This window comes from Melitaea cinxia, chromosome 2 (genome assembly GCF_905220565.1).
Source record: "Melitaea cinxia chromosome 2, ilMelCinx1.1, whole genome shotgun sequence".
NCBI classification, from domain to species: domain Eukaryota; kingdom Metazoa; phylum Arthropoda; class Insecta; order Lepidoptera; family Nymphalidae; genus Melitaea; species Melitaea cinxia.
The window spans coordinates 9,270,617-9,292,305 of record NC_059395.1 but is presented as its reverse complement, the minus strand read 5'-3'; the positions used below and the strand labels follow the sequence as shown (position 1 = coordinate 9,292,305).

General features: G+C 34.6%; 1 protein-coding gene across 1 annotated transcript; it reads right to left on the bottom strand.

The window, feature by feature from the left end:
• Positions 1-4,733: 4,733 nt before the first annotated feature.
• On the bottom strand, positions 4,734-21,689 carry LOC123659356 (isocitrate dehydrogenase [NADP] cytoplasmic-like). The gene is made up of 9 exons (XM_045594577.1): positions 21,620-21,689; positions 19,729-19,844; positions 9,099-9,243; positions 8,591-8,790; positions 8,136-8,270; positions 7,942-8,045; positions 7,669-7,819; positions 6,588-6,821; positions 4,734-5,391 (listed from the first exon to the last, which is right to left on the bottom strand). Exons 1-9 carry the CDS (start codon positions 21,687-21,689, stop codon positions 5,239-5,241), a joined length of 1,308 nt encoding a protein of 435 aa, XP_045450533.1. The 3' UTR covers positions 4,734-5,238.

Here is a 21,689-nt window from a genome sequence, read left to right as displayed (position 1 = left end):
ATATCGATCATCCCTATTTCGAACTATTTCACTGCATTTTATTTCTTTGTAAATTATTAATGTAAAAATCATTGATGTTATCCAACGTCGATGTTTAGTTTCGGATAAATATCGAGCATCGATGTTGGGCTTTCGATTATGCTATTCGATGTCAACATCGATGTTTTTCTAATATCGATCATGCCTAGTTTCAAGTTAAAGTTTCTGTAAGTATTACTCAGTACAACTTATTTAAGTTGTACTCTGTGAGTTAAAGACAAGTTTGAGAAGTTTGACTGTTTGAAGCAATGTCTCCGTTTCAAATTTTATAAACCTAGCTAACGGAATCTTTAAAATTTACTAAAAATACTAAAAAGAAAATTCAATTATACCATTATACTACTAAAATGTTTTCTTTACTGATAAAAACGGGACCCTATTACTAAGACTTCGCTGTCTGTCCACCCGTTTTTCTGTCACCAGGATGTATCTCAAGAACCGCGATAGCTACAGTTGAAATTTTCACAAATTATGTATTTCTGTTGCCGCAATAACTACGAATACTGCAAACAAAATAAAATTAAAAATTAAGGGGGTACAACAAACGTGATTTTTTTGCCTATTTTTGCTCGTTATCAATAAATGGTAACAGGTACGCACTTGAAATATTCACAAAATACTTAATTCATTAATTGTATATTTACTCTAATAATAAAATTATAATTAAAACAATATTTAGTTTATTATTTAGTTATTTAGTTCAACTGAGGTAGGGCACAGCAGGAATTTCCTGCTCAAAATATGGAGCAGCCCGACTGGGGTAGTACCTCGACCTTACAGAAGATCACAGCTAAATAATACTGTTTTCAAGCAGTATTGTGTTCCTGTTGGTGAGTAAGGTGACCAGAGCTCCTGGGGGGATTGGGGATTGGGTCGGCAACGCGCTTGCGATGCTTCTGGTGTTGCAGGCGTCTATAAGCTACGGTAATCTCTTACCATCAGGTGAGCCGTACGCTTGTTTGTCGACCTAGTGGTATAAACAAAAATGACCCCCCTCATTTGGCTCAATGGCTTTCATACAACCAAAGTGATTTTTTTGCCACTTTTTGCCCGATATTAAAATCATCACTAGGTAAACGCTTGAAATATTCACAAAATATTTAGTTTTATTTAACATTTAAATATTTTACAGAACATTTATTTATATTTAGTTTAGTCAATGGTCCGGAACCCTTCGTGCGTGAGTCCGACTCGCACTTGGCTGATTTTTTAACCAAAATAGTTTAGATTAGTTATTCTAAATCAATAGTAGAATAATTATTACCAAATTTATTTATTTTAAGCATGTCTGTCGTCGAAACAAATGAAGTACAACCGTCAGTTAAACCTTGTTTAACATGTAATATAGAAGAAAAATCTGATTTGATGTAAACTTATTTCTGTATTTAATTTTAACCATATTAACTTGAGTAAAGAAATTTCTTTTTGACTGTCAATAATATTACCAGCCTTGCTTCAAAATTGTTACAATTAACTATACTAGTACCACACATCAAATTTTGAAAATTTTGGTCAAATGTGACGGTATTCTTCATGAATTCATTATCTTTTGGGTATCATTTTTAACAATGTTAAAGGAAAACTTGAGGCAAAGTTTTCATGAACAGCTATTTGTAATTTGCGGATAGTAATAATAATATACTATAATGCACATTTAAAGAAAAAACAAAATTTACATTACAACCCTGCTGAAAATTCCAAATAACAAACGATGATTTGTATGGGAAGTTATTGTAAACTATATATATTACCTACTAGCTGACTCGACCAACGTTGTCTTGCCGCTAAACGCTATTTTGAAATAGGGATTGGTGGTAGAAGGGTGAAAATTTAGGGTTGTATTTATTTTTCAACGCCAAATCATAATAAAATAAAAAATAATTAATTTATCTAAAAATTAAAAAAAAAATTAGGGATAGACTACCCTTAACATTTAGGGGAATGAAAAATAGATGTTGTTCGATTCTCAGACCTACCCAATACGCACACAAAATTTCATGAGGATCGGTCAAGCCGTTTCGGAGGAGTTTAACTACAAACACCGCGACATGAGAATTTTATATATTAGATATTCCAGATAGATCTATCTCGTTTTTTATTTAGAGTTTTCGGCAGGGATGGCAAATTTTATGAACTTTAATTAATTAATTGAATGTAGTGAGTTTAAAATAATTTACAGAATAAGGTAATATGCTTTCAAATACTTTTTTAAATAGAAACAAATTTTGAGCACGTCTTATGGCCACAGGTAAGTCGTACCATAGCAAATAGCGGATCCATGAACCGTAATTCGAAAAATATCCTTTCATTTGTAGGCAGTTGTCATTTTAGTTGAGTGCATAATTCATTAAAGAAACTTTGGCTATTTGGTAAGATTTCATAAAGAACTTTGACTCCTAAATACAAGTCATTTATTGCTACGAAATTTACTGTAGGTACTACTAGCTGACCCCGCAAACGTTGTTTTACCATATATGTTATTAATCCCCTTAACACCCCCCCCCCATAACTTAGGGATGTGAAAAATAGATTTTAACCGATTCCCAGACCTACCCGATATGCACACAAAATTTTATAAAAATCGGTCCAGCCGTTTCGGAGGAGTACGGTTACTAACATTGGGACACGAGAATTTTATATATATAAGATTTGGGTCATCGTCATCAATACTCATAGTTCAAACGTAGCTGGCTTTCATATAACAGCTGAGTATACTTTTGAACAAATCAGACATATCCCTATAAATAGTTTGAACGTTACATTCGTTTCCTTAGTATAAACTACAATAAGTTTGTTCACAATAGGTAAAATGTAATCCAAGAACAAGAAATAGAGCTTTATTTGTTTATTTTCAAAGCTTTCACCTAAAAATGATGCTGATTGTTCTCAACTAGATGCTCAAAGTATAACTTTAGAGCATCCCATTGCAAGTCAAAGAAACACAATTATTTTAGCCACAGTTCTAAGCGGCAAAGGAAATTTGTAGAATTTCAAGAATTTGTAGGCTCAGAACTGAATAATATTTTACGATATAGTAGACTATGCGGTCAACACATGCATGTAGAGATAACCAACGTATCTCATAGTGGTATCTCTTACAAATATACCAATTTAGTATCAGAAAATATGTATCGAAAATTTAACAAAAAAGCTAAGAAATATTTCATAGTATGTAAATAAACGATTTAGAAACTGACTTAATTCAAGTCATTGTACATTTTAAATCCAAAATTTCGTGAAACCTGAGTCTGGATCGTTAAGTCTATTATTATATATTATTTTTTTCATGTGGCTCTGCGCAGACGTTTTTCTAAAATCGGGAAAAAACTATGAACAATCTACTTTAAGGCATTTGCCTTAGGTCTTTTTTAAATATAATCAGAATTAATGAGAGAGGAAAGATTTCAAACGATAATATAATTTATGGTTAAACGATGATATAATTGATGATTAAACGATGATATAGGTAGTTGTTTGATTTTAACTCACATAAAACTTTAAAAAAATCTTTTTAAAAGTTTCATTGTCAACATTGACAGGATTGTTAATAGAAAATTTAATAAAGGTATTGTTTGTATTTTTATACTGTAGATATGTGCTGTAAAACACATTTTACAATTTTTAAACTGGCTTCTACTTGCTAAATCACTTGCTTATGGTATAGCAAGACGTTCGAGGCTTCTTGCAATACCTATGCCATTTACTTATTCTACCATATGCCGACGGCGTATTTTGTCGTACTTCGGCCACACGATGCGCAGAGGCGATAAAATTCTGGAGAGTCGTTCACCAACGAGATGGACAGACTAGGTCAAAAACTCGACCGACAAGAGAGAGAGAGAGAGAGAGAGAGACATATGCCTCTTGCTATATATATATGCCTTCTTCTGCTAAGAGGTTTTCACTAAATCTAAAAAAAAAGTAATCAAAATGATTATTTAACCCATTTTTATTTTCTAGAATTATTTACTAATTATTTAAAAAAAAGTAATATGACACTAACCTGATGACTGGTTTCCACACACAAATATTTATTGTTGAACATTTTTCTTCTTTAAAAAATGTTTTTCTACTTCTGCTATTAAATATTACTTTATTTGATTTTTTTAAATGTAAATTCTGAAACCATGCATTGGTAATTTAATGCACTATATTGATGTAATGACCACTGGTAGCTCTAAAAATTAAGTTAAATTAATGATGAATGAATAACTAATAATTTCCTAAAGCAATTTTCACTGAAAGTTGTATGAAAATTTTCCTTTTCATATTTCTGAATACTTTACAAAGTAACTACTACTCAACGTAAAAATTAAAGCCTACTGCTACTAAGCCGTAACAATGGGAGAATTCGTATTTTTTTCCCTGTCTCTATTTTTTAGTTATTTTTTGTTTACTTCAATACTTCATAGCACGGCTCTTACGAATCAATGTTAAATCAATTCGACCCAAATTATTTCGCCAATAGCATGTGGGATATTGACTATAATTGCCTTGTCAAAGCTGCAGTACACTTTCTATTTGTCAAGAATTTCTTCTCTTAAACTCGTCAAAAATGTAGTCTATCAAACGCATCTACCAAAACTATTCACCAGAATATACGCTCTTGTGAGTTGAATATCGAATATTTCAGCAATTTAACCAAACGTCAACGACGCAAAGTGAAAAGTGGAATTGATAAGAAAAAATATACATTTGTTTTATTATTTATATAATTATTAAATTGTAGTAACACTATCTATTGTATAAAAAAATTAAAAATATACAGAACTACAAGCTCATTAAAACAATTGGCATAGAATTTTGTAATTTTCTACTAAATGCAAATAAAGATGATACAATATTTACTTCATGTATTATTATTAATGATATACAATCATATTAATTGATCTAATAGCAAAACATATATACATTATCTATTTCTGTTTATACATTCTTAAGTAACAATAGCACCTAGATCTTGTCTATTTCTAAAGTGATGATAAAAATTTTACTATGAAAACTTATAGTAATGACAATGATTCAAACACATCTCAAATGCACTAAACAGAAATGGCCCCAAAGTTGTGACTTCTTGTGACAGTAAGTAGTATTCAAATAAAATATATCAAAATGAAGCCAAAAATGTAAATGCTAAATAGAATAAGGAATACTTGATATAGTATTAGCTACACTTGAATATTTAATTTACAATGGCATTTACTTAGTAATTTTACGCTCAAGTTGGTCAGCAATTGCCTGGAGGAAATCTTCTGTGTTCAAGTACATTCCCTCTTTAGTATTAGCCATTCCATGAATACAAATGACTAGGTCCTTGGTCATCTTGCCACTGTCGATACACTCCACGCAGGCCTGTAACAATATTATTATTTTAACTACCCTTCATCAAGATTAAAAATTAAAAATGGATTTTATTTTAATTTTTAATATTACTTAAATAAAAATGACATGTTTGTATATTTATCATTTCACAAAATATGATTGTCATTCAAGATAATTTATCACGTGCGCGTAATACTTCAATTGCTTGATAATATAATAACAAAAGATAATAAGAATTTCATACCACTTTCTAGATATTTCGAAATTAACTTTATCCAATATGAATGCATTTTTTAGTAATATTAATCATAAATAAAACGCCTGCCTAAGGTTGCTTGGAAGAGATCGCTAAAAGCGATAAGGCCGCCTTTGTATACCATTTTGATTTGTATCTAATGTTTCTAGATTGTATCTTTCTTTTTGTGTGCAATAATGTTTTAATAAATAAATAAAACAAACGCTTCACACTCAACGGTCCTCAGTAGGAATTTCTCTTGAGTAGGGGGTCCGGAAACACATAAAACCACGACAAATATCTATATGGCTAATTCAAATATTTGTCGTGAGCGAACATCGAACCCGCGACCGCTAGAGCAATAACCAGAGGTGTGACCGCTGTGCCAACGCATCGTCAAATAAAACAAAAACTATAATATGTTTTTAAAGGTTATTTTTTTTTTCATTTAGTAAAATCGAAATATAATTTTATTTTGTAAAACTAGCGACCCACCCGGCTTCGCACGGGTGCAATGCTAATACTAAATATACTACAGAATATCTTTATTTATAGTGTGAAGCTAGCTTATGGCATGGTTATTAACATAATAACAACAACATTCAAATATGCGTCGTTAGATTACACATTGTTACAGAATGCGTTGAAGAAATAAAGGTTCACTGCTCGTTCCCTGTAGGTGATAGCGTGATAATATGTAGCCTATATGTTGACCCGACTTCTTAATAATATTCGTGCCAAAATTGAAGTAAATCCATGCAGTACTTTTTGAGTTTATCCCGGACATACATACAGACAAACAGACAAAAAGTCTAAAAACTATATCTTTGGCTTCGGTATCGAATGTAGATCACACCCCAAGTATTCTTTGAAAAAAATATTCAATGTACAGTTTCGACTTTCCTACCATTTTATTAGGTACTGACTAGGTAGCTAACTAAGCCTAGTTGAATAAAGTAGTTTTTGATATTGATTTTGTAGATTTATTTACCTCTTCCAAGGAGTTCGCAAAGCGTTCCAACTCAGGGGTACCATCGAGTCTGGCGCGGTGGATGAGACCCCTGGTCCAGGCGTAGATCGAGGCCACTGGGTTAGTGGAGGTGGGCTTGCCCTGTTGATGCATGCGGTAGTGACGCGTCACGGTTCCATGCGCTGCCTCAGATTCCACCGTGCGTCCATCGGGACACATCAGCACGGACGTCATCATACCCAGCGACCCGTAACCCTAGTAATTAATAAGATATTTAAGGGTAACTGAGTTATAGGTTCCATTAAGACCGCAAAAAACTTGCGTATTGGATTTTCATTTGAGAGGGTGAGCTGAAGCAGGGTCGGATCTACCATATGGCTTTTTGGGCTTCAGCCCAGGGCCCCGTGGATTTAACTGGCCAGCTGAGTCAAATCAAAGACAAAAATAGACGATAATGCGAAAGAATAAATTATTTTATTAAATTAAACAGATCGTATGGATTGCAGCCCTGCAAATCCTACGATTAATCAAACCCATTCAATTCATTTAATTCAAGTCTACGTTCAGGTCGTTTCAGGTTGGTACTTCTAACTGTCAGTTCAGATCAAATTAGGTAGGACCCTAAGTAGTATTAGCCATGGTCCGGCCCTGAGCTAAAGTTTTAAGTTAGAGTAGAATTGAAAGGAAACTTGAACATATTCAACATTTAAACTAATTATAATTACGCTCTTATATCTTAATCTTTCGTTGTGACTGTTTTGGTAATATTCGTGATACCAAATAATATCACAATGATACCTCGGATTTTGGGACCTTTGAAACTATGCATGTCTAAAATTGTAAAAACTAGAAAATTTGCTATCAATAAGTATTAATAATTGTCACATTCAATTAAATATTGGGACTACTACTAAAATATACTAAAACTAAAATATATAACAGCATACCACAGCACGGGTAATTGGTCAGAATGCAATACTGTTTATTCAAGACATTGAAGATGTCTTCATACATTTATAAGTACTTTTTGAAAAAGACTAAAATCATTGTAAGGTATTGCTGATTTCTTGCAATATTATAGTATTAATTTTATATTTGTTACCTGCGCGACGACGTCAGATTGAACGTCACCGTCGTAGTTCTTACAGGCCCACACAAAGCCACCCGATCCTTTTATTGCTTGAGCTACCATATCATCGATTAAGCGATGTTCATACCAGATCTTTGCATCCTCAAACTTCTTCTTATAATCGCTAAAAAATAATTTAAAAAAAATAACAAGCTTCCATTTTTAATTAATTATTTAGTGTTTAATCATATTGATAATATTATCAAGATTATGATTACATAATATATATAACTAGCAAGAACTTACCTCTCGTAAATTTCTTGGAAAATGTCCTTAAATCGGCCGTCATATCGTTTCAGAATAGTATTTTTAGTAGACAGGTACAGCGGCCACTTCTTTTGTAACGCAACCTATCGAAAAATACAAACATTTTTAAGACTGATCCAAGTAAAAAGTAGTAAAATACATTATATTGGTACTGTGAATAACACTAAGTTTACCTGAAAACTGGAGTGCGCAAAAGAGCGGATTGATTCATCTGTGTTGTACATGCCTAGAGCGACGCCGGGGGTTTTGAAATCATACAACACACGTTTCTGCACTGTGCCGTCTTCAGCTGTGTAAACCATCTCAACCTGTTAAGAAAATAACTATGAAATTATTAGGTAGCGGAACTAGGCGTAGACGAAATGTTAAAAGCTAATAAATTACCATAGATGATTAATTAACTTGACCAATTTTACGTTAGAAACACAAATAACATATTTATTTGAGATCTTGTAAGAAGCCCATTCTAAGTATCATTGCGAGGTTTTTGAAACTACTGCCAAAAACGGTAATCGGTAATTTGATGCTTAACGAAACTTGGGTAGACTTAGGGACCAAAAGCAAAGATACACTTCTGATATTATCTAAATACGATGTGTAATAAATAAATCTGATATGCGATAAGTACTTTGCCAGGTTTAGGAACGACGAAATCTTGAGCCTTGTACTGATCTCCGTGAGCGTGACGACCAATTACAATAGCGTTGGTCCACCCGGGAACAACTCGCGGAATGCTCTTGCAAAGAATGGGCTCACGGAAGACCGTACCTCCGAGAATGTTTCTAATAGTTCCGTTAGGACTCAGCCACATCTTCTTCAGCTTGAATTCTAAAAAATGTTGTCGTTAGTTTTTTTTTTTTTACAAAAATCTTTGTATGAGTGGTTTTCTTTAGCTATGACCTACCATACAAGCCTAACTATTTAAATGCAAGATGATTTAAAATGCGAGCAAGGTCGTCTTAGGATTTTTTGAGAACCTAGGTTTTATTTTATAAGTAACCTAAGTAACAAAATTTTTCCAGTACATATCTTTCTTCCATGTTTTTATTGATTGATGTTTTTATAAGATCGTATTAAATACTTTTTATTTTCGCTGTAATCGAAAAATATTATTCTATTTAATGAAATTGAAATACCTTCAACTCTCTGTTCATCGGGTGTGATGGTGGCGCATTTAATACCGACGTTATGTTTGAGGATTGCGTGAGCAGCGTCGATGGTGACTTGGTCGTCGGTAGCATCGCGATGCGGAAGACCCAGATCGTAATAGAGACAATCTAACTGTAAAATTTATGTCATTCAGAATACCCAAATGTATAACAGGTAAATACTGCTTAAATTTTAATACTTTCATTGATCACTGAACGAGAGTCGTCCAATGACCATTGTGTCAGTAAGGTCGATGAAATATCGAAAATTTAAAAAATGATAACAGCGGTAAATACGATCATCGTGTACGGCGCTAATTCAGGGAATGGGCTGAAGCACAAATTGATTTTGAAATTGAATTTCCATTCAAAATTTTGTTCTCTGTTGAAGACCCTTTTTGGTTGAATGGGTACGTAAATCAGCACAATATCGCATTTGGAGTGTGGATAATCCACAAGCTTTTGTCTAAATATCATTACATAAACAGAAAATTACTGTTTGGTGCGTTTCATGGGATGGCGGGGTCATTGGTCCATATGTCTTCAAAAACGATGATGGTCAGAATACTACTATTAGTGGTGAACGGTATGATAAGAAATATTTCCGCACCTAATTAGCTGGCATTAATCGTGCTGACATGTGACAGGATGGGGCCACATGCCACACAACACGCGCTACAATTGATTAACTCAAATAATCTTTTGATGAAAGAATAATTTAAAGAACAATTTATGGTCCAATTAATTGGCCACCAAGATCGTGTGGTTTAACCCCATTGGATTATTTTCTTTGGATGTAAAGTCATTTGTCTGCGTCAATAAACAAGAGACAATTAAACGCCTGAAAATCAACATTCGAAGAGTTATTGACGAAATTAGCCCGCAAATGCTGCGGAGAGTTTGTTAAAATTGGTGTTCCAGTTTGCGTCTTGTATGCGCCAGCCGTGACGGCCACTTGCCCGTAACCATATTTAAACATTATTTTCATAAAATTTTCTATCCGATAAATCCTGATTCGTTGATATTAAAAATATATTTATTGTTTTACTAGCTGACCCCGCAAACGTTGTTTTGCCATATATGATATTAAACACACTTAATACCACCCCCCGCCCCCTTTATAACTTAGGGGTATGAAAAATAGATGTTGTTCGATTCTCAGACCTACCCAATATGCACACCAAATTTCATGAGAATCGGTCAAGCCCTTTTGGAGGAGTTTAACTACAAAAACCGCGACACAAGAATTTTATATATTAGAAGAATTATGATTTAAACTTATGAAATTCTAAAAATAACAGCCCTTAGTTGTCGTGAAAATTTTAAAACTTATTATTCGTAACTTTTATGTTAATATACTACATAAGCATTAAACTATGCATATTAGTTATTATTTATCACATAAAAAAGATATAATATGTTTCTAAATGTTTCATTTATAATTTGTCTCTTGGCGAATTATATCAATAGCGAAACGCATTTTCATTAAACATCATTAAAGCCATATGACCTAGATGTGTGTATCTGTTTGAACAATTCCGTGTCACAAAACAACGAATAATTATTGATTGACCAATCGCTATCACCTCCATGCTCTGCAAAGTCATGGAAAAGGTACTTAACAGCAAGTTGCTGAACTACCTAGAGGACAATGAACTCCTCAGTGACCACCAATACGGCTTTCGTCAGGGGCGGTCTACTGGAGATCTTCTGGTGTATGTCACACACTGCTGGGGCGAAGCCATTGAGAAACATGGTGAGGCGCTTGCTGTATCACTAGATATCTCGAAGGCCTTCGACAGGGTTTGGCACGCAAGTCTCCTTAGCAAACTTCCTGCTTACGGCATCCCTGCTGACTTTTGTAGCTGGATTTCAGACTTTTTGAGTGAACGGTCGATCAGAGTGGTCGTGGACGGCTGCTCCTCTGACCTGATGGTTATAAACGCCGGCGTCCCTCAAGGTTCTGTTCTCTCTGCAACTCTTTTCCTGCTCCATATTAACGACATGCTACGACCAGGCATTGTTGGATACGCAGATGACAGTACGATTGTTGAGAGATATTTGTCCAGCGCAAAAGACAGCAGGGACGTAATACGTTCTCAGAGAGAGGCCATGGTGGAACGATCAAATTCAATACTGGGGCAAGTATCCCAATGGGGTGATTGCAACCTGGTCACGTTCAACGCCGCCAAGACGCAGGCCTGTTTATTCTCCACCAAACGGAGTCCTTTCAACTTGACTCCTACTTTCCGTGGTACACCTGTCCCTGTGTCCGATACCCTCGACCTCCTTGGCATAGAGTTGAATTCTAACCTCAACTTTGGCAATTACATTGAGTCCAAAGCGCAAACTGCGGCCAGAAAGCTTGGCATCTTAAATAAGGTTAAGCGATATTTCACGCCTAAACAGCTTCTTACGCTATACAAAGCTCAAATCCGATCGTGCATGGAATATTGTAGTCACTTGTGGGATGGCTCAGCTAAATATCAACTCGCCACACTGGACTCAGTGGAACGCAGAGCCAAGCGGCTTATCGGTAATGCCAGTTTGGTGAAATCTCTTCATACTCTGGCTCACCGAAGAAAGGTTGCCAGTCTAACGGTCTTTTACAGGTTGTACTTTGGAGAGTGTGCCCTGGAGCTGCACGAGCTCATACCCCCATCTCCTTTCTTCCATCGGACTTTCAGACGTACCGCAGGCTTCCATCCCTACCTGATTGATATACCTTTCATTCGTACAAAGCGCTTCGAATCATCTTTTTTAATGCGCACAGCCAAAGAATGGAATTCCCTGCCGGCGTCTGTATTTCCGAGTTCATATAACCCGAACATGTTTAAAGCGCGAGTGAACAGGCTTCTTCTGGGCGAACTCGCTCCATCTTCGACCTCGTCTGTGCTCTAGAGCTAGACTGAGGTCAAGAGTAAGCCCATATCGTAATAAAAAAAAAAAAAAAAAAAAAAAAATTTGAAGATAGTGGAATGTTTGTATTGTCGTTTTATTCAGATATTATCGGCGTTATTTTGACGTCAAACATTTAATAATAAGATTTATTTTAAGGATGCATTTATGTTATGTAGTAAGCAATTTTTTACAATGAGTAATAATTGTAATGTAAGTAATTTTGTAAATCGTATATTTTATCATAGATACCCATTCGTAGTTCTATTACCCAATTAAAGAAAAACCTTTGTACCAACCCTATGAAAAAAATCTCATAAACCTCATAAAATCATGGACAAATACAGACCAATTCCAAATTTGTTCAAATAAATATAATTCAAAAACATAGATAAATATGCTTCTATGTACTTGTAAAACAGTAAAATTATAGATCTCATTGCCTCTCATATAACTCGGTATGAGAATTTGGTCTGCGTTTATCCATGTTTTTTTATGGGGTTTATGAGATTTTTTTCATTTAAAAATACTTAAATGTAATCTCTGTAGTAGCTAGAAAAATAAAAATGAATATTAATTCTATTTTTTACATTAAATATTTGTGCGAAAGGGGGGTATATTACCGTTATTAACAATGTTACAATAAATGCATTATAAGAAAATCACATCAAGCTCGTAAATTCCCAGCTGTGAAAGAAGAAGGGGTGCCCTCTAGGAGGGCTCAGGATGTCCGCTCTTCCTAAGGGTGTCACTTAGCGAGATCGCACCTCTGCTTAGGACGAAGTCGGTGTGGAGGAAGCGCTGTGCGGAGCGCTGAGAAGTGCGACGGACGGTCCGCTACGCGCCTTAACGCGTGCGAGCCGTCAGAACGCGAATCACCAACATAATTATCATAATTATACTAAAACCTTCTCCGAAACACGCTGCATCTTATCGTATAAATATTATTTCGATCGGTTCAGTAGTTTTCGCATTATACCCAACAATAAACAACCGCCTCTCCATTAATTAGAATAGATATATAAAGAATTATATACACACGATTCAGTGAAATGAAATTATAAAAAATAAATTGCATCCAGCCACGAACATTCAATAAGTAAAACCAGTCCATCGGTTTATTTTAAAATAAATGTCCTTTAAAGCTTGTCGATAAAACTACTTTCGTTAACCTACTCGGACTACAGCAGGTAAAATATTTCTGTCCAATTCTTTACCTGGATGTTGACCATATAAAAGGAAACAATTAAACTCTTAACGGTCCAGGCTGGTAAGATGTACAAAAATAATTATATTTATTATATAGCGGTCGATTAGCACTATTCGTAATTTAAATTTTTAAAGATGTTACTATTTAAAATAGAATATTTTAAATACGGCCCCTAAACAATTAAAATTGTCTAATCAAAAAAACTAGTCGCCTAGTGGTCGAAATTGGACCATAATTAATTTAGATTATAAGATTGAAAATTGTTAAGGTTCTTTTACAGGTGTACAATGGCAACATTTATCGCTAATATAATCCTTGCTCCCTTCACCTATATCATAAATTCTTCTTTATCATCAGGTTTCTACGCCGAAGAGTGGCTTAAGGCCTTTATTCTCCCACTACCGAAAATCCACAATCCGTCCTTATCTACTCACTACCGTCCCATATCTATATTACCTTTACTATTCAAGATTATTGAATCCGGTTGTCCACCGTCAATTATCCTCATTTCAAACTGAGCACGATCTTTTTGATCCACTGCAATCGGGTTTTCGAGCGGGCCACAGTACATCGACAGCTCTTTTAAAGATCACTGAAGATATTAGAGAGGGTATGGAGAGCAAATGTGTAACGGTATTAGTCCTAATAGATTTCAGCAATGCATTTAACGCGGTCGATCACGATCTGCTTCTAGCACTCCTGACTCGTTACTCTATCTCGTCTTCCGCTATTAAGTGGTTTTCTTCATATCTTCGCGGGCGTAGGCAAGTTATTCGTACTGACGAGGGAAACTGATTGGTGCGAAGTGGATGCTGGTGTTCCTCAAGGCGGCATATTATCTCCTTTATTATTTTTTCTTTATATTAATTCAATTACTTCTTATTTAAAATGCCAGTACCACCTTTATACCGATGACTGAACTGGTCATTGAATCATGGTATAACTGTCAATGTCGCCAAGTGCCAAGTGATTATTGTGGGCAGTTCTCGGCAACTGGCCTTGACTAATACAAATTCTTTACCGAACCTGGTTTTTGATAGATACTCAATACCATTTGCTCAAAGGTTAAGGATCTGGGCATAATTATTGATAAATCCCTTTCCTGGTCCGATCAAGTAAATGAAGTTTCGCGTAAATTCTACCCAACATTGCATCCCTTACTACACTTTAAGCATTTCTTACCAACTAAGGCCAAGCCACTTGGTGAATACCTTACTCTTGCCTATAATCGACTACGGCAATCAGGTCTATTTGAACAAACTTGATTGATTGCTCAACACCTGCATTCGTTTCATTTTCAGGTTGCGGAAGTATGATCATATTTTCCATTACAGATTTCTCCTTAAATGGCTACCAATCCGTGAGCATAGGAAGTTGAGAATTCTTTGTTTACTCTTCACTATTCTATCCCATCCTACTACCCCTTCTTACCTTAAATGTAAGTTCACTTTCCTTTGCGAATCTCATAAAAGATCTCTCCGCTCTTCATATAATCAATCTCTTTCTACTCCTATTCATTGGTCTGGGTTTTTGTCTGATTCATTTGCTGTTTTTGCTGTTCGTCTCTGGAATACGTTACCTGAGCCCATCCGTAAAGCTCCTTTACGTGACTCATTTAAGAGGCAAGTTAAGGGGTTCTTCTTAGCCAAAATTTAACCTAATTTGGTAACTCAATAAACACTGTAATTATGTTTTGTTTATTATTGTCGTCAGCTTATTAAGTATATACATACATATGTAGGTATGTATGTATGTATGTATGTATGTATGTATGTATGTGTTTGTGTGTAGGCTCTTCTTTAATTTTTTTTTTATAAAGTGTCTTGGCAAGCGCCATTAAAAGTTTGCGCTTTAATCAGGATTGTAAAATGGTACAATACTTGTTAGATTCATATTAAAAAAACGAGTAAAAAAATAAAAACCTCAAATAACCCGATTTTTGCTAACCCACTTTACTCAGTTTAAATGTTTTTTATCCGCACAAGCTCTTGGTAGTTTCTTAACATGATGAGAGAGATGGATAGTGGACATGTTTGCCATGAGCAAGATTATCCTGAAAGGATTTCATTTAGTAGAACAATGCTACAAAGGCATAATGATCTACAAAGGCAATAAATCCCCAATTCGTCCAAAAAATTCTCTGGTCAGATGAATCTGCATTTAAAAAAGATGGTTACATTAACTTCAAATCACCCCGTTTCGGGTTGACGTTGAGTTTTGGGACATTCTGTATATGCGCGTGTGCGTCAAATACATGGTAGTGCGTGTTATGTTTTTTTTTTTTATTGATTTAATGTAATTTTTATACACAATTTTAAAAATATATTAGCATTCTGCACTCCTTCTCTATATAAACTATAAGTGTGCGAAATTACAGACTTCTACGTCCGCGCAATTTTCGTAAAAAGGTGTATAAAGTTTTTGCTTCACGTTTAATACGTAGTATTATAAGAATTTAAGCTTTAACTGAAATCAATTAAAGCTTAAATATATCACAATCAATGGTTGTAAAAAAGTGTAGATTTTAATTTTTTATAAAGTACATCCAAAATAACGAGAATAAAAAATATTATCTTAAATAAGATCTTCTCAGCTTTTTGATATCGATTACATCATAACCGGTTCTATTAATAATAATTAATGAAATCTGCTAAAACTGTATATAGCCTAGATGATGGATAGACCACGAACGTAAAATAAATGGTTCTCCTCTTGTGGGTGGGCATTACTGAGCCGCCAACTACTGGTTCATCGTAATGATTATAATCGAGCTGGATGGTGAAGGAAAACTTCTTAGCCAAACCTACATGTTTCGAAATAAATTAATATGTACTGTACATACAAGCACTTGACCAACCAGTTAAAAAATATCTATAAAAATAAATAAACTTGGGAATGTCTGTTTGTTGTAATATTGAAATAACCGCTTTTTTACTAAATATTACTACTACTAACTAACATTTTTACTAAAGCATATGGATGTATATACGGTACATATACCAATATAACATTTTTTACAATTTTTGTCTGTCTGTCTGTATGTTTGTTTGTTCCGGCTAATCTCTGAAACAGCTAGACCGATTTTGACGGGACTTTCACTGGCAGATAGCTGATGTAGTAAGGAGTAACTTAGGCTACTTTTATTTTAGAAATTTATTTATTTTATCACTCTGCGAACTACAATAACTTTTTTGTTAAATTCCACGCGAACGAAGTCGCGGGCACAGCTAGTATAAAATACAATTAATAAAACATTCCTACATTTTTTAATTTTTAGAAAAAGGATCACTGGGTAGTATGCAATTACAGGTTGTTACAAGTACAAAGTGCAAGTACAAGTGCAGTCCTTGTAGGACTGCACTTGTACACCTATGTATATTTTATATATATTGTATATATATATATATATATATATTGTATATATATATATATATATATTGTATATATATATATATATATATATTGGTATCGCAGGGGAACCCATTTACGGGTGATATCCAGGATGCCCGGGTAGGCATTCCTAGACCGTATATCGGCTTCAGCACTTGGGGGTGCAATACCGACCAAAACCCCTGCGGGAGCCTTCAGCTTTAATTGGAGGGTCCCGGATCTGCAGGCAACAGGATCCCTCCAGCGACAGGCTGGCCTCGGCGAAAAGGGCAGACTTCTCCTCCATGGGGACTGTCCGGCTCAGCTCTGAACAATCCCGACGACGCCGTGTCTAGCAAGACCGGGTTGCCATCCTGGCCCGACACGGGCACAAGGGCGTTACTAGAGGCGCATTAAGTAGCGCCTCCTACGCACCCCCGTTCGCCGCCTGTGGACGGAGGCCTCGTCGGCAGCCTCCCCTCTCATCCGCTCGTCATTCTCCTTCTGGGACATTATTGTCTTGCAGCAGGAGACCATTGCCTTCCAGGACTCGTCGTCGCCGAGCATCGCGCTGATGACGCTCGACTCCCTCCGAGGACTGTCGTCAGATCGCGACGCAGCGTCGCCCATCTCGGGCACGTCTCGAGGGTGTGCTGGGCCGAGTCCACCGCCGCGCCACAATCGATCTGGAATCGACTGGATGTCAATCCAGTCGTCGGCTCCCTTTGGGCCGTCCGACACAAATATTCACCAAAGCAGCCGTACTGCTGAGTTCTCACCGGGTACGGCTGCTTTGGTGAATATGTGAATATGTATGAATGTGCGTCAGACGGAAGGTGAGAGGTTTGCGCTTACGGCGCATCCACCGCTCAAGGACCGGGCTCAAAGCAGCCGTTACGCGTGTGCCATACGGCTGCTCCGCCAGATCCTCCCCCCACTTTCGCATTAGCAAGCGCTAATTATAATAATTTAGCTTGCCCCATCCGGCGCACTCGTAGGATCCCGTCCGACGTGGGGTTCTCACCGAGAGCCCTCCTACCCGAGACGTATGAGTAGGTGTCGGCAAGGACCTCCGCCACGAGTTCCCACGGGGGTCGCCGGCTAGAGCAGTAGCGGCAGCCACGATACCGAACAGTACCCCCGTATCACCCTCAGCGCGATGACCCTCTGCGCAGACCGCAGCGCGGCCTTATTCCTCGCAGTGAAGCGATCCGCCCAAACTGGGGCACCGTACATCGCCATACTCTGGCAGACTTCAATAGTTGGGAATATATACGCCAAGCCGCATTGGAACAACGTGGTGGATTAAACTCTGATCTTACTCCTACATGGAGAAAGAGCCCTATGCCCAGCAGTGGGATATTACAGGCTAAAGCGAGCGAGCGACAAGTACAAAAGAGTAGTAATACAAAAAAAACGAGTGTGCTTCAGACCACACGACTGAAGTAAAATTGCTGCACAATAAGCCTGCACCGTGTCTTAGATATACGAAACGTAACTGGCTATGAGAGAAAGAGAAAAAGAAAAGTGCGCTCGCACCTCACTCTTGCTACGTTCACCTCGTCCGATCACACTTTCGTAACGCTTTCATCACGCATTCACCAGTTTACTCCCAATACAGCCAAGTCTTCAGTAGAAGTTTTTTCTTGATATGAAATGAAAATGAAATTTAATGAGATGAAATGAAATGAAACCTAACCAAACTCATTCAATCAAATCATTAAATCTGATATTGAAACAAATTAGTAGCTTCTTTTTAGAATTATACGTATTTGCATGAATCATAAAAACTTCTATGAATTTTTTTAGTAAAAACTTCATGGTTGGTTTTTCATTTTAATAGACATTATTTTGACAGTTAGGAAAGAGAACGCACGAGTTCGGGAAAGGTAAAAAAAAAGCACGAGTATGTAATAGCCCACATCCCGAACGCTATACGTCCCTGCAATACGCCACTTTTTGAACAACTGTATTAAAAAACTTCTTTAGCTCCTACAGTAATATACGAAACGTAACTCTCTCTCTCTCTCATCACGCATTCACCAGCTTACTCCCCAAGTAAATCGTGCACAAAGAAGTTTTACTTCAAAAATATTGTAACATTTATTGAATTACAGACAATTAATATTAATACATGAAATGAAAAGTTGTATTTTAATATAATACTGACTTAAAATAATACTGACTAAAAATAATAATATGAATTTTGTTAATTGGATCAAAAATTACATTCATTTATTTGCAGAACTGAAAAAGTCAAGTCAATGCAGACAAGCATAAAAGATATTAACATTTTAAAATAATATTTAGGATTCCGTTTGTGGGCAAGCATATTCTGTTTTGTTCCTCCTTATTTTTACCTAATCAGAAAATTAAAGAAACCAAGTTCATTTGGCTCTAACTATTAGCTAAATTTGACAAGTAACACAACTAAATCTTTTAATGTTTATGCAATGAATGTATGATTATTTAATTTTAAGATAAGAATTTATTGTTTCTACAAACTTTATTGACTTACAGTTTCTTTGTTATTTAATCATATACAATTATTAATATAATATTTAGAGAAGGATGTGTCTGTCATGACAACATTGGAAATGGAATCTCAATATAGAATCATTTATTCTGAATACAAATTTTTACTACTTATACTAGTGTATGTATGTTTTTAAATTATATTTTAATAACCTGCGAGTCCTGCGATCCATAATTTGTTTGGGAAATTTTTTTTTTCATAATTTTCTTAATTCTTCATTCTATAAGAATCTTCTACAAAGTTTAGAAAACCTAAAACAAACTGGCTGGAATTTGTCCAGTCATTGTTTAACTCTTAGCTGCTAAGTGTTTTATTAACATTTTAGCAATTATTTTCATTTATATAGATAGATTAGTCACTTTATTAGACACGTACAAATAATACTTATAATTTGTTTTATTGTGAAGTACTTATATTTAGTACAGCTACTGAAGAAAAGTAATAGACATATCAATTAATCTTAATTAACTTAAAAAAAATCTTAATGAATTCATTGTCCTCTACTGTGTTGATTTTTTAACAAAGTAGTCGTTTATTAAACATATAACTTTTTTCTATATCAATTTGTTAGAATTCTACATTTTTATAGATTAAGAAAATATTACCTTAACATAAGGAAATATTAGTTTCTCCTTAATCTTTTCCCAAATGATCCTAGTCATCTCATCTCCGTCCATCTCCACCACGGGTTTTGCCGCAACAACTCTTTTTGCAGTAGCATCTATAAATAAACGAAATTTAATAGTAATATATTTAAATTCATTTTATTAATATTAATTTCTTAAATATGCATTCATATTGGAACGCAGGAAAATTACAGGAATATACAAATCCATTTTAATAGTTTACAATTATTTCTTGATTGTAATTTTGCAAATTTAAAGCATAAAAATATATATATTTAATTATCTTACAAGTATATAATATGCACATATATAACAATAAATTATGCACATATTAAATATTAGCATATCAAATTGTAATAGAAATAAATGTTATTTAACTAGTTTTACCATTAGTTTTTTTAATGATTGTTTGAATATAATTATATAAATAACTTTATAATTGATATAAATTTAATATATTCTACATCATATACAATATTTAGGTACCTAGATTTTTTAACCCTTTTAATTATATTATTATGGCTAATAGAAATCTCGAAGCCACTATAAGCAGTTTACAAGTCGACCTAGATGCCCTAACACGATGGTGTCATGACTCTGGTCTAGTGCTCAATGCAAGTAAAACAAGACTACTGATTATTAAGTCTCCATATATTAAACAATGTCCTATAGAAAATTTGATTGCTCATAACCATGACTGACTTCACGCAAAAAATAAAGCAAATTGTAAATGCCCAACTATAGAGATTACCCAAACACAGAAATATCTTGGACTTACAATAGATAACAAGTTAAACTGGATTCACCATATTGAACTAGTGTGTGACAAACTAAGACAATTTCTTGCAAATATAACAATACTTAAAAATCGTATACCATTCAAATTAAAAATTATGCTTTACCACGCATTAGGAGAATCCTATATACACACGTATAAAACTTACCTCGATAAAATATATAATCTCCAATTAAGAATATTAAAAGCAATAGTGTCACCAAAAATAAAATGTAAATTTTCCAATAACGAATCAGGGCTCTTTAAGCATTGTAAAATTTTACCAGTACATTCCAAAGTAAATTTTATATTACTTAAAGAACAATTTTTCAATGTATCATCAAAAAATATTATTGAACATCCTGTATGCACATGGGCGATCACTGAGAGACAACTACGTACACAGCGCGCTAACAATATGTATGGTGAGCGTACAACTGCTTATATTGTGCCTCGACTTATTAACAACCTACCCGTAGATTTATGCAAAAGTATTTCAAATAGAAATATCAAAAATAAATTAAAACAACATTACTTAAATATTTTGAACTAAACATTTACTTAAATTGTATTTTATTGTATTATTGTATTTATTTATAATATTACAAATTGTTTTCTTATTTTCTTATTAAAAGAATTTGAACATTGTCTGTAACCGTTATAAATAATGAATGTGTATAATTAGACTAAGATAGCACAGGTTGAAACCTTAGTGGTTTTTTGTTGCTATTTTTTTTTTTAATATTTCGTGTATTACTACTTTTATAAACGATAATTAAGATTAAAAAAAAAAAAAAAAAACAAAAAACTGCAGTTTGCACTTTACATATTAATATAACGCATGGAAATGAATCTTTAAAACACATTTCATAAAATAAAGTATACACCTTTATTTTCTAAATCGAAATAGACATTACCAAAATTTTCTTTTCGTCCGTACCTTTTAATTTTGTGACCACAATAATAACCTCTTCGCTATGTCAATAACCGATCTTTTACAAACTTTTCTAAGTTAAAAATAATACAAAATATAATTTACTGCAACAATTCTAAAATTACTTAAAACTTTAATTAGTTTGTAAAGTTATTACTTACAATTTCTTGTAGTATGTCTCGTTTGTTCAGAAACATAGCTCAGCAAACGTCTACCGCTCTTTCCAACCAT

What these genes read in the sequence shown, in the direction of transcription:
- LOC123659356 (XM_045594577.1), bottom strand. Translation starts at nt 21,689, where the DNA reads ATGGTTGGAAAGAGCGGTAGACGTTTGCTGAGCTATGTTTCTGAACAA. An exon ending in TAATATTTCCTTATGTTAAG is followed by an intron (nt 9,244 to 19,728) that starts GTAATATTTTCT and finishes TAAATTTTACAG; the next exon opens with TTAGATTGTCTCTATTACGA. An exon ending in TTGCGCACTCCAGTTTTCAG is followed by an intron (nt 8,046 to 8,135) that starts GTAAACTTAGTG and finishes ATTTTTCGATAG; the next exon opens with GTTGCGTTACAAAAGAAGTG.